The 15,201-nt window shown below is 47.4% G+C and overlaps 1 protein-coding gene across 1 annotated transcript; it reads left to right on the forward strand.

Moving 5' to 3' along the window:
• The first annotated feature begins 2,595 nt into the window (after nucleotides 1-2,595).
• Nucleotides 2,596-8,389, forward strand: Crx (cone-rod homeobox). Its single transcript, XM_059253584.1, has 3 exons — nucleotides 2,596-2,722; nucleotides 4,746-4,897; nucleotides 7,739-8,389. Exons 1-3 carry the CDS (start codon nucleotides 2,623-2,625, stop codon nucleotides 8,387-8,389), a joined length of 903 nt encoding a protein of 300 aa, XP_059109567.1. The 5' UTR covers nucleotides 2,596-2,622.
• The last annotated feature ends 6,812 nt before the right edge of the window (nucleotides 8,390-15,201 follow it).

Below are 15,201 nucleotides of genomic sequence, written 5' to 3' on the forward strand. Positions count from 1 at the left end.
TCCTCCCTCCTCTTCTCCTGCCTCTCCTTCTGTGTGTGCTTTAGTGGACCATGTGCAGCATGCACACACAATGCCCACGGAGGTCAGAGGAGGGAGTTAGATGTGATTTACCGTGTAGGGGCTGGAATGGAACTCAGGTCCTCTGCCAGAGCAGCCAGTGCTCTTAACTGCAGAGCCATCTCTCCAGTCCCTAGATATTATGTATTTAAAATTAGTGCCACATTTAAAAACAGTGGCATAATGTGCATGTTGACAGTCCTGGCTTTTATCCTTGGAATATACACATTATATATAGTAAATATGTCCACAAACTTCATATTAAATAATAAATACATTCATAACAAACATTTTATATAACCTATCATTATCTATAATTTGGACATACAGGAGAATATGTAACATGTACACTTAGTATCAAAGTGTGACTTTGACAGTCATCCCAGCATGCTGAGGCAGGAGCATTGCTATGAGTTTGAGGCCAGTCTGGGCCACACAGTGGTTTCTTGTCTCACTGAGGGTGGGTCCAGGAGATATCTTATTTAGCCAACTGCTGGCTGTGCAAGTATGAGGACCTAAATTTAGTCTCCAGAAGCCAGGTTAAAAAAAATGGTCATGGGCCAGGAGGTGGTGGCGCACGCCTTTAATCCCAGCACTCGGGAGGCAGAGGAAGGTGAATCTCTGTGAGTTCAAGGCTAGTCTGGTCTACAGAGCAAGATCCAGGATAGCCAGGACTGTTACAGAGAAACCCTGCCTCGAGGGGGAAAAAAAAAGCATAGTGTCCTGTTTATAATCCCAATACTGGTGAAATAGAGACAGACAGATCCCTGAGGCTTGCTGGCCAGCCACCCTTGCCTATGTGGTGACTTCCAAACCAGTGAGAAACCTGATCTCAAAAACCAAGGTGGGAACTGGGGTTATTATGTGATATTTTGTTTGTGTTTCTGACAATAAAACTTACCTAGACATCAGAGAGCAGAGCTAGCTACGAGTTAACCATAGAGGCCAGACAGTGGTGGAACACACCTTTAATTCCAGCCCTTGGGAGGCTCACACCTTTAATCTCAGCACTTAGGAGGCAGACAGGAGTATAAGGCAGGTGGAGACAGGACCTCGGATCCTATCCATCTGAGGATTCGGAGAGCTAAGAAGTCACCATGGCTGCTTTGTTTCTTTGATCTTTCAGCTTCCACCCTGATAACTGACTCCTGGGTTTTATTGATAAGACTAATTAGGATCACACTTCAGGGGATGTAGCTCATTAGTTAGAGTGCATGCCTAGCATGCATGAAGACCTGGGTTAAGTGCCCAGCACCAGATAATCCAGGTGTGGTGATGATGACCTGTGATTTTAGCACCTTGGAGGTGGAGATAAGAAGATCAGGAGTTCAAGGTCATTCTCAGCCACCTAGTAAATTTGAGGCCAATCTGAGCTATATAAGACCTTCTTTCGCCAGGCGGTGGTGGCGCACGCCTTTAATCCCAGCACTCGGGAGGCAGAGCCAGGTGGATCTCTGTGAGTTCGAGGCCAGCCTGGGCTACAGAGTGAGTCCCAGGAAAGGCGCAAAGCGACACAGAGAAACCCTGTCTCAAAAACCAAAACCAAAACCAAAACCAAAAACAAAAACAAAAGACCTTCTTTCAAAAATAAAATAAAATAAAATGGAATGAAAATATGAGATGGCCTGATGAACAATCTTGGGGTTGAATTTTGGCCTCCCCTCCACCTCTATATACACACACACACTCACCCCACACTTGGAGTGTTGGCTAATGTCTGTGGCCCCAGCACTTGTGAGGTAGAGACAGGAGGGTTAGAAATACCAAATCAGTTTTGATTAGTTTAGTGTCAGCCTGGGCTACATGAGACCCTGTTGCATAAAACCAAAAAACCAAACCAAACCAAAACGAAACAAAACAAAAAACTATTTTTTTTTTTTTTGAGTTGGGTATTTTGGCCTGGTCTACAGAGCTGGGTGGTGGTGGTACACGCCTTTAATCCCAGCACTCAGGAGGCAGGGGCAGGTAGATCTGAGTTTGAGGCCAGCCTGGTCTACCGAGTGACAGCCAAGACTACAGAGAAACCCTATCTTGAAAAACAAACAAAACAAATAAAACAAAACAGACAAATAAATTGAGTTCCAGGTCAGCTAAAGCTATATTGTGAGGCCCCAAAACACATTATATAGACCAGACTAACCTTGAACTCACAGAGATCTACCTGCCTCTGTCTCTCCATTGTGTTTAATGAATTAATATTGTGAGGCCCTGAAACACATTATGTAGACCAGGCTAGCCTTGAACTCACAGAGATCTACCTGCCTCTGTCTCTCCATTGTGAGTGTTTAATGAATTAAATGAATGTGTCACATCACTTGGATTCTAAAAACAAAAGCTAGCTAGTTAGCTAGCTAGAGATAGAGATAGATAGATAGATAATAGATAGATAGATAGATAGATAGATAGATAGATACAGGTTAATGAACAAAATTGGTTCCCGAAGAAGAGCCCCAGAAGCAGGATGTGAGTATCAGCTTGTCAGTGCCCAGGTGGTGTGCAGGGTGGACTGTTGGAAAACTTCTTCTCTTACAGGTGCCCTCATCTGGGCCCCAGTCACTGAAGATCATGATGGCATATATGAACCCGGGGCCTCACTATTCGGTCAATGCCTTGGCTCTGAGTGGCCCCAGTGTGGACCTGATGCATCAGGCTGTCCCATACTCAAGTAAGTGTGTTCCTCCTTCCTATCCCCGTCTTGTCTTTTAGGAAGATCTGAGGTTCCCTGCCTCAGGAGAAAAGCACATGTGGGGTGGAGGAGGCAGTAGCGCCATGTACCAGCTCTATGTTCATCTGCAAAGGAATTTGGCATCCAAGGGACTTCTTTTTTTTCTTCTCTTTCAAGACAGGGTTTCTCTGTGTAGCTTTGGAGCCTGATCTGGAACTGACTCTGTAGACCAGGCTGGCCTCGAACTCACAGAGATCCACCTGTCTTTGCCTCCCATGTGCTGGGATTAAAGGCGTGCACCACCACTGCCCGGCATCCAAGGGACTTTTACACGTCCCCCAGGGATTCAGGAGAGTCTATAGTCATGGCATTGGAAGGGCAGTGGTCTGGAAACAGAATCAGTAGGGATTTCCATCTGTCTGTAAAGCTTTATTTCTAAAAGAAGTTAGCATTCCAATGTCCATGGTACCACCTTTTCTTTCTCTCTGTCTCTTTATTTTTCTCTTTTTGGATTAGAGGTTGTTGGGCTGGAATCCAGAGCCGTGTGGAATGCAGGCAAGTACTTTACCATGGAGCCATGCACCACCCTCACAGGGAGGTGGGGTGGGGTGTGGGAGGGATTCTAGGCTTCTACCACTGAGCCACACCCCAGCCCCTCACTGGGGGATTCTAGGCAGGGGCTCTACCACTGAGCCCCAGCCCCAGCCCCTCACTGGGGGATTCTAGGCAGGGGCTCTACCACTGAGCCCCAGCCCCAGCCCCTCACTGGGGGATTCTAGGCAGGGGCTCTACCACTGAGCCACACCCCAGCCCCTCACTGGAGGATTCTAGGCAGGTGCTCTACCACTGAGCCACACCCCCAGCCCCTCACTGGGGGATTCTAGGCAGGTGCTCTACCACTGAGCCACACCCCCAGCCCCTCACTGGGGGATTCTAGGCAGGGGTTCTACCACTGAACCACACCTCCAGTCTCCTAGAGGGCTGGGATTGTAGTCCTGAACCATCATGCTCTACTATCATACTTATTATTTAACAGTTTTCTTCTTTTTATTTTCTCTCTCTCTTTCTGTCTGTCTTCCTTCCTTTCTTTCTTCCTTCCTTTCTTTTTTTGAGACAGGTTTTCACTATGTAGCCATGGCTGGCCTGAAACTCACTATGTAGATCAGGCTTCTTTATAAATTCAGAATGACTTTTGGGAGTTGTTTTTTTTTTTTTCCTTCTACTATGTGGGTCCCAGGGACTGAACTCAGGTCTTGAGGCTTGTACACAATTGCCTTTATGTTCTGTGCCATCTTGCCAGCCCACTTTCTTTTTTTCTTTTACATTAAGTTGAACCATAGAGACATCACTTTTACAGGCCGAAGTGCTTGGTTGTTAGCAACATCATGCTTCAACTGAATATGTCTTTGTGCATAAAAAGGCTCAGTAGGGGAGTCTGATGCAGTGGCTCCTGCCTGTAATCCCGGCTATTTGGGAGACTGAGGCAGGAGGATCAAGGATTTCAGGGCCCGCCTGGGCTACACAGTGAAACCCTGCTGTAATGAAAGAGAAGGGGAGAAGAAATAGGAAGGCTGAGTGTGGGGGGTGTGCGTAGGGAGGGTGGGGGGTGAGGTGGGTGGGGTGTGTGTGTGAGAGAGAGAGGAGAGAGAGGGTGAGAGGGAGGGAGGGAAGGAGAGAGAGAGAGAGAAAGAGAGAGAGAGAGAAAGAGAGAGAAAGACAGACAGACAGACAGAGAGACAGAGAAAGGAGAAGGAGGGAGGAGAGAAATGAGAACAAAACACAAAACCAGGGGCAAATCCTTGCAGGGCTAAAAGCAGGTCCCTCCAGTGGACACGTGACTGGAAGGCATCTCCAGTTCCTCTGGGAACTGAGCTCGTGCTATAAGGCCAGGGAATAAATACAGCCCCTTATTAAGGCAGACGAATGTACAGAAAGGACTTCTGGGCAGGCGTCTTACTGGACCTCAGGGCCTCCAGCCGGCAGACCCAGCTAACCTGAAGGTTCTTTCATCGTTTATACCCAGGCGCCCCCAGGAAGCAGCGGCGAGAGCGAACCACGTTCACGAGGAGCCAGCTGGAGGAGCTGGAGGCCCTGTTCTCCAAAACCCAGTACCCGGATGTGTATGCACGCGAGGAGGTGGCTCTCAAGATCAACCTGCCTGAGTCCAGGGTCCAGGTAGGATGTTCTGCTCCTTGGAGCCCTCCTGACCCCTACTGTGATCTTCTGTGTGTCGTTATCAGATCCAGAGTGGAGGAAAGACAGGCCACGGGGAAATGGCCACAATTATGAAGCAGTGTAGCCTGATGGCCCCTCACTTCCCTATGTCACTTAACTCCTCCTCCTCCTCCTCCTCCTCCTCCTCCTCCTCCTCCTCCTCCTCCTCCTCCTCTTCCTCCTCCTTTGTTCAAGACAAAGTTTTTCTGTATAGTCCTAGCCATCCTGGAACTCACTCTGTAGACCAGGCTGGCCTCGAACTCAGAGATCTGCCTGCCTCTGCCTCCTGGGTGCTGAGATTAAGGCGTGCACCACCACCGCCGCCCAGCCAACTTCCCCGTTATTATTTTTTTTTTTAAGATTTATTTATTTATTATGTATACAGAAGAGGGCGCCAGATCCCATCACAGATGGTTGTGAGCCACCATGTGGGTGCTGGGAATTGAACTCAGGACCTCTGGAAGAGCAGTCGGTGCTCTTAACCTCTGAGCCATCTCTCCAGCGGCCCCCCCCCCCCCATTATTTGATACCTTCTCACCACACTGTCCTCCAAGTGCTCTACTTCCCTTTGCACTGTTTCCTTTATTTTCAGAAATGAGGGTTGATTTTCAGGGTCTCACACATGCACAATTGATCCACCACTGAAATATATCACCAGCCCCCTTTTTAAAATTTATTTTTGATCTTAAAACTAGTTATTTTTGTTTTCCAAGACAGGGCTTCTCTGTGTAACAGCTCTGGCTGTCCTGGATCTCACTCTGTAGACCAGGCTGGCCTGGAACTCAGAGATCCTCCTGCCCCTGTCTCCTGAGTGCTGGGATTAAAGGCGTGCCCTACCACCGCCTGGGTAAACTATTTTTGAAACAAGATCTTACTATGTAGAGCAGGCTGGCTTTGAACTCACCATCAATCCACCTGCCTCTGATTCCCAAGTGCTGAGATTAAAGGTGTTGTGCCACTGTCCCAGGCTAGAGATTTATTTTTAATTCTACTCGCATGCGTGCGTACGTGCATGCGTGCATGTATGTGTGCATGTTACATTTGTGCACATGTGTGCAGCGCCTGGGGAGGCCAGAAGAGTCATCAGATCCCCTAGAGCTGGAGTTACAGGGAGTTACACTAGCCCAGCTCGATGGCTTCAGGCAGAGGAGACTCCGAGGCTGGACTCCAAATGGACACAGTGGCCACTGCCGTGGCCTGCAATGTGGGTGCTGGGAACTAAACCCAGGTTCTCTGCAAGAGCAATATGGGTTCTTAACCACTGAGCCATTTCTCTAGCCTGTTTTGTTATCTTATTATTTTTTAGTTATTCTTTGATTTGGAAGGACATGGAAATGATGTAATTATAATTTCAAAAAATTAAGTAAGTAAAAAAAATTTATTTGGTAATTTCACACATGGATACAATGTATTGAGATCACATCCACCCCCTCTTCCCCTTCCAGGACTCCCCCCTGCATTTCCTGCTCAACTTCACTCATGTCTTTTTTTTTCTCCTCCTCCTCTCCATCCTCCTCCTCTTTATAACCCACTGGATTGGTTTGCGCTGCCCATATACGCATGGGTGTGGGGCTACCCATTGCAGCATTGGCATTGTGAGACAGTCTCACAAGTTACCCAGGCTGACCTTGAACTCACTCTGCAGCCCCGCAGACCTCTAGCTTCAGATCTTCTTGAGTCAGCCTCCCGTAGAGCAGGATTACAACAGGCCTGTCTCGTTAAGTTTAGCTTCATGGGACTTGTCTTGTCGCCATGCTTATTTACCAACCGGTGGATCAATCAAGTCATCATAGAAACCAAGGTCAGCCACATGGGTCATAGCACTTTTAATTCCAACCTGAAACCCCAGTGCTGCTGCTTCCCTCTGTAACAGCATCTTCCGCATACTATCAGGTCTAGAATACTGCGCTAAGCATGCTGGTGGCTCATCCCTGCAATTTCAGCATGGAGGGGGCAGAGGCAGGAGGAGTGCCAGTCTGGGCTACATAGTGAGCCTCCGCTGAATTGTGTGGTTTACTCACTTACTGTAACATTAATATTCTTCACAGTAGAGGAATATGACTGATGACTACTTTAAGCAGTAGAGTAGGTGATTGAGAGGATTAGTGGGTGAGAGAAGTGTGTGTGTGTGTGTGTTTGTTCTGCAGTGTGGGAGATTGAACCCGGAGCTTTGTGCGTGCCGGGCAAATGCTCTACCACAGAGCTACATCCCTAGCCCTGGTATTACTGTATCTATGTGTAAAACTACATGCAAGTATATACTATGGGATGGGCTGATGAGTATATGCAAACATGATATAGTGCATGTATGATATGTGAGTATAATGCATGTACATATTCATGAGCAAGAACGTGTTAATACAATGTGTGCATATGTGCGTGATTGTATGTATATAGGTGAGGATAATACATGACTGCGTACATCTTCCTGTGATCAGGTAGGTGGCTGAGTACATGTAGGTGTGTATGTGGGTATGTGTATGACTGTATGCATATAATGTGAGGATAATGCATGATTGCATGCATGCATATGTGATCAATCAAATGGGTAGATAGATGATGCCTGCAGACTGATACATGCACATGTGTACGGTTGCCTGCATGCATGAGACATGTGTGATCAGTGCATGTAGGTTGCTGTGTGCATGTGTACATGCTGATTGGATGGGTACACAGATCATGGCAGAGCTGCCTCATTGTTGGATGCAGAGTGACGAAGCGTGACTATTTCCACCAGCCTTGTCTTTCTTCCCTTGGCACCTGAGGACTCTGGGGTCTTTTCACATTTTATTCACTCTCTAGGTCTGGTTCAAGAACCGCAGAGCGAAATGCAGACAGCAGCGACAGCAGCAGAAGCAGCAGCAGCAGCAGCCCCCGGGGGGACAGGCCAAGGCTCGTCCTGCTAAGAGGAAGGCGGGTACATCCCCACGGCCCTCCACAGATGTTTGTACAGACCCTTTGGGCATCTCAGATTCCTACAGCCCTTCTCTGCCTGGCCCCTCAGGCTCACCTACCACGGCAGTGGCCACTGTGTCCATTTGGAGTCCAGCCTCGGAGTCTCCTCTGCCTGAGGCCCAGCGAGCTGGGCTCGTGGCCTCAGGGCCCTCTCTCACCTCAGCCCCCTATGCCATGACCTATGCTCCTGCTTCGGCTTTCTGTTCTTCCCCCTCGGCTTATGCATCTCCAAGTTCCTATTTCAGTGGGCTGGATCCCTACCTTTCTCCCATGGTGCCCCAGCTGGGGGGTCCGGCTCTCAGCCCCCTCTCAGGCCCCTCCGTGGGGCCATCCCTGGCTCAATCCCCCACCTCGCTGTCAGGCCAGAGCTACAGCACTTACAGCCCCGTGGACAGCCTGGAATTCAAAGACCCCACAGGCACCTGGAAATTCACCTACAACCCCATGGACCCTCTGGACTACAAAGATCAGAGTGCCTGGAAGTTTCAGATCTTGTAGAAGAGGCTTCCCATTCCCACTTCCAGCTGAAGCACCCTCTCTGGGCTCCATCTTCTTCCACCAGCTTAGATTCCAGGAGAGTAGCCCCTAGCAAGGGACAGGAAGTAGCAATCCTCCAAAGTCTGTGGACAATTCAGCCTCCAGTTCAGTCCAACCTCAGCTCCATCGGAGAGCCTAGCCCCTATACAGCCAACCCCCGCCCCCCATCAATGAAAGAGGCTCTTTCCTCTCCTGAGATAGCCCAGCGGCAATCAGTAGATGTCACGATTGTGATGCTTGTATCTGCTGCTTTTCCGAAGACTTCAGTAAAGGTGCTGAGAATGTGCTCCAAAGAGAGGAAATCTGTCTTGCAATTAATTCACCTGGAGAATGTTTGAGTTAGAACTCACGGTGCCCTAGACCAGGTGTTTGTAATCCTAGAGTGGAAGAAAATGAGGCAGGGAGATTGCTGGGAATTTGAGGCCAGCCTGGGCTACAGAGTGAAACCTCTAAATTCACTTGGAAATTTTATACAGTTAAAGTTAACCAATGTCAGGTTTACGTGGTAGGTTTAGGGGATTGTTCATTCGATTTACTTGTGTAGTGTATATATGATTTATGTATCTGTCTGTATATTACAGGCATGTGCCACCAAACTGAGCTGGGAAGCTGTGTCTTTGTACAAAAACAAAATGCAAAAGAAGCTTGATGTGAATATTGGGGAAGACTTGAAAGGTGAATAGAATGTTCTAGAACCCAGTTTCCAGGTCAGAATGAGAAGGCTCCAGTGCTGGGGTCTTCCAGATGTCTGTAGAGGTTGAATCACATCAAGAGGCTGGAAGTCCAGTTCGTGGACCCATCTGGGTGGAGGTCTTTTAGACACCCATAGAGTATGTCCAGTATTCCATTTTATAAGTCAGGAGTGGTGGCGCATGCTTGTGGTCTCAACATAGGGAGATGGAGACAGGGGGGTTAAGAGTTTAAAGTCATCCTAGGCTACATTGCAAGTTTGAGGCCAGCCTGGGCTACATAACACTCTCCTTTCCCCCTGTAAATCCTACTTCCCAAGCCACAAGACTGACAAGGCAAGGGACCATAGAATGATGAGGCCAGGAGTCCCCCTCAATTGAAGTTAGCATCTGTTCTCTTCTTTCCTTCTTTCTGGCCTCTTAGGTCTCCCTTCCCTGGTTACCCAGAGTGAAACTGATTAAAAATGTTGCATCTCACTTAAATCTGGGTGACTTTTTTCTTTTTGTTTCTGTGTGATTTTTTTTTTTTGGGAGGGGCAAACTTGGTTAGGTATAAGGAAATTAAGATTTGCTTTGCCCTTTCTGCCCATAGGGCACTCTTGGGTATTTTCTGTTGTGGCAAAGCTGTCCTCTGTATCTTCTGAAAGTCAACTAAGAAGGGACACAGGATCAGGGTGGGTAGGCCAGGCCCGGGATCCTGGCAAGTGGGAGCTGAGGAGGAGGATCTCAAGTTTAAGACCTACCTAGGAAACTTAATGAGTTTTCTATCACAGATAAGTTTTAAAGGAGGCTGGCAGTGTGGCTCAGTGGTAGAGCCCCTGCCTAGAATCCCCTAGTGAGGGGCTGGGGGTGTGGCTCAGTGATACAGTGCTTGTCTGTGTTGCAGACCCTAGGTTCAATTCCTAGTACAGCAAAAAGAAAATAAGCCAGTCCTAACTGTTGGAATCATCACAGCAATGCACCAGATAGATATTATTATTATAGGTGAGGAAACTGTAAGGAATGGGGAGTCAAGACATTTACCACATCCCACATCTGGGGGAGGGAAGAACTAGGCTTTGTTCGTCCCTTCTTGGGATAGGGAGTCCCTTTAGTTAAAAAAATTGATGTGTGCCGGGCGGTGATGGCGCATGCCTTTAATCCCAGCACTCAGGAGGCAGAGCCAGGGGGATCTCTGTGAGTTCGAGGCCAGCCTGGTCTACATAGCGAGTTCCAGGAAAGGCGCAAAACTACACAGAGAAACCCTGTCTCGAAAAACAAAACAAACAAAACAACAACAACAAAAATTGATGTGTATGGGTATTTTGCTTGCACGTATGTCTGTATACCATGTGCAGGCAGTGAGTGCTCTTGGAGACCAGAAGAGCATATCCAATCCCCTGGGACTGGAGTTACAGAGGATTATAGGCGGCCGTGTGGACACCGGGATTCAAACCTGTGTCCTCTGGAAGAGCAGCCAGTTCTCTTAACCGCTGAGACATCTCTCCACCCACCACCATTTTTTAAGGCAGGGTCTTGCTACACAGGCCTGGCTGGCCTCAAACCCATAGAAATCTGACTCGCACCTGCTGAGATCACAGGTACTGGGTCTCCTGCGTTTTCTGGCCGGCTCTCTCCCTTTTCCACGTCTGCTCTCGCCCCCACAGCGGTCTCTCCCTCTCTCTTATTGTTTTCCTCTTCCACCTCAGGGAGCCTGTTTCCCCATGTCCCCGGACAGGACTAATTTAGTAAATGCTCCAATCCTCTTAGAACAACAGCCCAGCCTCAGCAGAAAGGCAGGGGATTTAGGGAGGATTAGGCTCAGCCTCAGGACCTGTGGGGGAGGGGACTCTCTGGGGACAACCTTTTTTTTTTTTTTTTTTTTTTTTTAAACTATATGACATCTGTTCCTCACATCAGTCCCACGTGAATGCAGTTATATTTGTGTGCACAATAATGATACAACCATGGGCTTACTGTTCCTCTCTCTCTCTCTCTGTATATTTGTTCACACATGCATGTCCCTGAACTTGCAGAGGTCGGAGGAAGATGTGGAGTATCTTCCTCTTTTATTCTGCCTTTTTTTCCTTGTTTTTTTAGATGTATTTATTTAATGTGCTTTTGCCTCCACCACGAGGGAACAGCCACTCCCGATAGCAAGCATCTTGACCCACTAAGCCATCTTGTCAGCCTGCAAAGACTCATGTCTCAAAAGTCCCCAGACGGTCTAGACCAGAGGGGCCACGAGTGACCTGGAAAACGTGACTGGAACTAACTTTACAGACGTCACAGGTCACACACCACCGAGGCCATTCTGTCCTGAGTGCACTCTGTCTTGTAGGATTTTTGGAAGCTAAGTGTCGTGGGTCTGAGGCTCCAAAACAACTCAAGGAGACAAGAAGTCACACAAAGCAAGATTTTATGACTGGGCAGCATGACAGAAATGACTGGTCAGGGACAACAGTACAGACTGTGTCCCCGAATGTCAGTTGAAGCAAGTGTTTAAGCACAAACCCCACAAACATCGGTGCCAAGTTACAGTTACAATTTTTCACCAATCAGGATTTAAAGATTAGAGGTTTTCCTTATGTGTCCCATCATTGGCAACTGACACAAAATGGGAGCATTTCAGTCCAAGCAATCAGATTCATTTACTCTTTCTGTTGTTAGGAATAGCCATAATGTCTTAGAGAACTAAAGGTGAATAACAGACTATTTCTACTGTTTAAGAATGAGGTGGGTCAGCTATTGGAAGGTTCCCAGCACCCCTAGGGCTTGGGAATGTGAACTTTGTTTCACCTTACAGGCAAAATGGAGTCTGAAGTCAAAATGGCAGTACTTAAGACCAGCTGCTTTTGCCTGTTCCCAATATAAGCAGTTAGTAAATAATATTTGGGAAGGAGAATTCATAGGTCTGTTTGACCAACTTGGAATTTAGAGAGGACATGGATAAGATTCCCATTTCCTGAGAGTGTCTTGGTCAGAGCAAAGCCACTTTAATCTTTAAAAAGGATTTATTCATTTTGCCTGGTGTGGTGGGCACACCTTTAATCCCAGCACTCAGAGGAAGGTAGATCTCTATGAATTCAAGTCCAGATGAATGATCTACTTATGAAGTTCCAAGACAGTCAGAACTATACAGTGAGACCCTGTGCAAAATTAAGACATGAGCTGGGCTGTGGTGGAACACACCCTTTATCCCTGCACTCGGGAAGGAGAAGCAGGCGGATCTTTGTGAATTCGAGGCCAGCCTGGGCTACAGAGCTAATTACAGGACATCCAGGGTGACATAGTGAGACCCTGTCTCAAAAAAAAAAAAAAAAAAAAAAACCAACCAACCAACCAATCAATCAAAATAAGAAATGCAAAAATTATTCTGTTTCCTTGCATTTGTTTCTTTTATTTTTTGCAGACTGAACCCAGGCTGTCCCACAAACCTGGGTAAATGCTCTGCCACCAAGCTACATGCCAGGGGAGCCTCCTTAACCTTGTGTTAGATTTTGTATTGAATTTTCCTCCTCTATGGCATCAATGAACTTTTCTTAGGAAATGGTCTAGAGAATGTCGTTCTTCCCCACCACAGGTTTCTAGTCACGTTCAAGGACTTGGAGCTTTTGTTCTCCTGCATTTCTGTCAAGCTGGACCCCTGAGCAGCAAACTGAGGGGTTCTGGATAGGGACTGAAAGCAGTACAGTGTCTCACAAGGAGACACCAGTGGCTGTCACCCTAACATGGCTTAGCCCAGGAACAATCTGGGAACAGAAAGCAGGCCACTGAAAGCCTTGAGCCCCCTATGTAGGAGCTGGGAAAACTGTGGGTAGGGACCGTGGGGGCTCCTGTGACCTTGGGGAGCAGAGTGAAGTGCTGGATGGTTCAGGGAAGAGGGAGTGCCTGGAAAAGCTGACAATCAGGGAGGTCGAAAGTTAAGCAGGCCCTTGGCTTTCAAGAAGGGGTACCCGGCAATGGGAAAGAATGAGGAGTACCCATTGGCAGCAGCCTAACCCTAAAGCCCACTTCCTGAGATGGTCACCAACCAGTGGAGATCAAGTTTCTTCTGGTCTGGAGCCCCAAGAGGGCAGCACTAAGGATCTGTTAGTTTTCCAGCTCCCAGGCAAACCAGCACTGAATATATCTGCTAAATAAAGATGTACTCAACAGGGCCAGGCTTCCATAGGATGGGGCTGCAGACTGAGTGGGACCACAGGGTCGGGGTTCTCCTGGATGTGAAGGCATCTTAGTTAGGGTAATTGCTGCTGTGATGAAACACCATGACCAAAGCAATCTGGGGAAGAAAGGGTTTATTTGGTTTATATTTCTATATCACTGTTCATTATCAAAGGAAGTCAGAACAGGAACTCAAGCAGGGCAGGAATCTGGAGGCAGGAACTGATATAGAGGCCATGGAGGGGTGCTGCTTACTGGCTTGCTCAGCCTGTTTTCTTTCTTTCTTTCTTTCTTTTCTTTTTTTTTTTTTTTTCTTTTTTGGTTTTTTTGAGACAGGATTTCTCTGTGTAGCTTTGTGCCTTTCCTGGATCTCGCTCTGTGTGGCCTCGAACTCACAAAGATCCGCCTGCCTCTGCCTCCCGAGTGCTGGGATTAAAGGTGTGCGCCACCACCGCCCGGCCAGCCTGCTTTCTTGTAGAATCCAGGACCATCAGCCCAGGGATGGCACCACACAAAAATGGCTGAGCCCTTCAACATTAATCTCTAAGAAAATGCTCTACAGGCTTGCCTGCAGTTGGGGGCCACATTTTAGGGTTGGGCAGAAGCCCCGTGCAGGGGAATCTCCCAGTAGTCTGTGTGGAGAACCCCAGCTTAGACTCCTTGCAATAGTGGATAAGTAGCCCGAATTGGCCACGTCCTGTGACCAGATTGGTGTCTGGCCCAATTGTCATCAGAAAGGCTTTATCCAGCAACTGATAGAGACAGATGCAGAGACCCATGGCCACACATTAGACGGAGTTTGGGAATCCTGAGGAGGAGGATGAGAAAGAAGGGTAGGAGCCAGAGGGGTCAAGAAGGAAGGCTCTCACAATCAACTAACCTGGGCTCATAGGGGCTCACAGAGTCTGAACTGACAACCAGGGAATCTTCATGGGACTGATATCAGCACTGATATATGTTACAGTTGTGTAGCTTGGTCCTTTGTAGGACTCTTCACAGTGGGAACAGGGGCTGTCTCTGACTCTTTTACTGGCTTCTGGGGACCCTACTTCTCATACTGGGTGGCCTTGCCCAGCTGAAATACATGGGGAGGTGCTTAGTCTTACTGTAACTTGATATGCTATGTTTTATGGATACTCATAAGAGATCTGCCCTTTCCTGGATGGAGACAGAAGAGGGGATTAGGAGGTGGGAGGGGGGAAGGGGGAGAGGGACTGGGAGGAGAGGATGGGACAGGGGAGGCTATGGCCGGGATGTAAAATAAATAGATTAAAAAAAAAGAAGAAATTAAGTCATTCTCTCAGATGACTTTAGCTTGTGTCAAGCTGAACTAAAACTATCCAGAACAATTAATCCCTTGTCAGCTTGACACACAAACACATCACCATTAAGCCACAACCTTTCCTTGTTCCTCCCCAAGATCTCACATTAAAAACAAAGCACTTTATTTATTTATTTATTTATTTATTTATTTATTTATTTATTTATTTATTTATTTATTTATTTATTTATTCATTCATTCTATTTATCTATCTATCTATCTATCTATCTATCTATCTATCTATCTATCTATCTATTTATTTTGGTTTTTCAAGACATGGTTTCTCTGTGTAGCTTTGGTGCCTGTCCTGGAGCTCGCTCTGCAGACCAGGCTGACCTCAAACTCAGAGAGATCCACCTGGCTCTGCCTCCTGAGTGGTGGGATTAAAGGCATGTTCCACTGTTGCACGGCCCATAAAGTAGTTTAAAAGTCTCTCAGTCTTTACAAATTCAAAGACATTAAAATTCAGTCCAAGAACTGATTGTGGTGGCACATACCTTTAATCCCAGTACTCCAAGAAGGCAGAGGTGGATGATCTCTTTGAGTTCAAGGCCAGCCTGGTCCACAGTTCTAGAACAGCCAGGGCTACATAGAGAAACCCTGTCTGGGTGGTGGTGAGA

Source organism: Peromyscus eremicus, chromosome 1, assembly GCF_949786415.1.
Source record: "Peromyscus eremicus chromosome 1, PerEre_H2_v1, whole genome shotgun sequence".
Classification (NCBI taxonomy): domain Eukaryota; kingdom Metazoa; phylum Chordata; class Mammalia; order Rodentia; family Cricetidae; genus Peromyscus; species Peromyscus eremicus.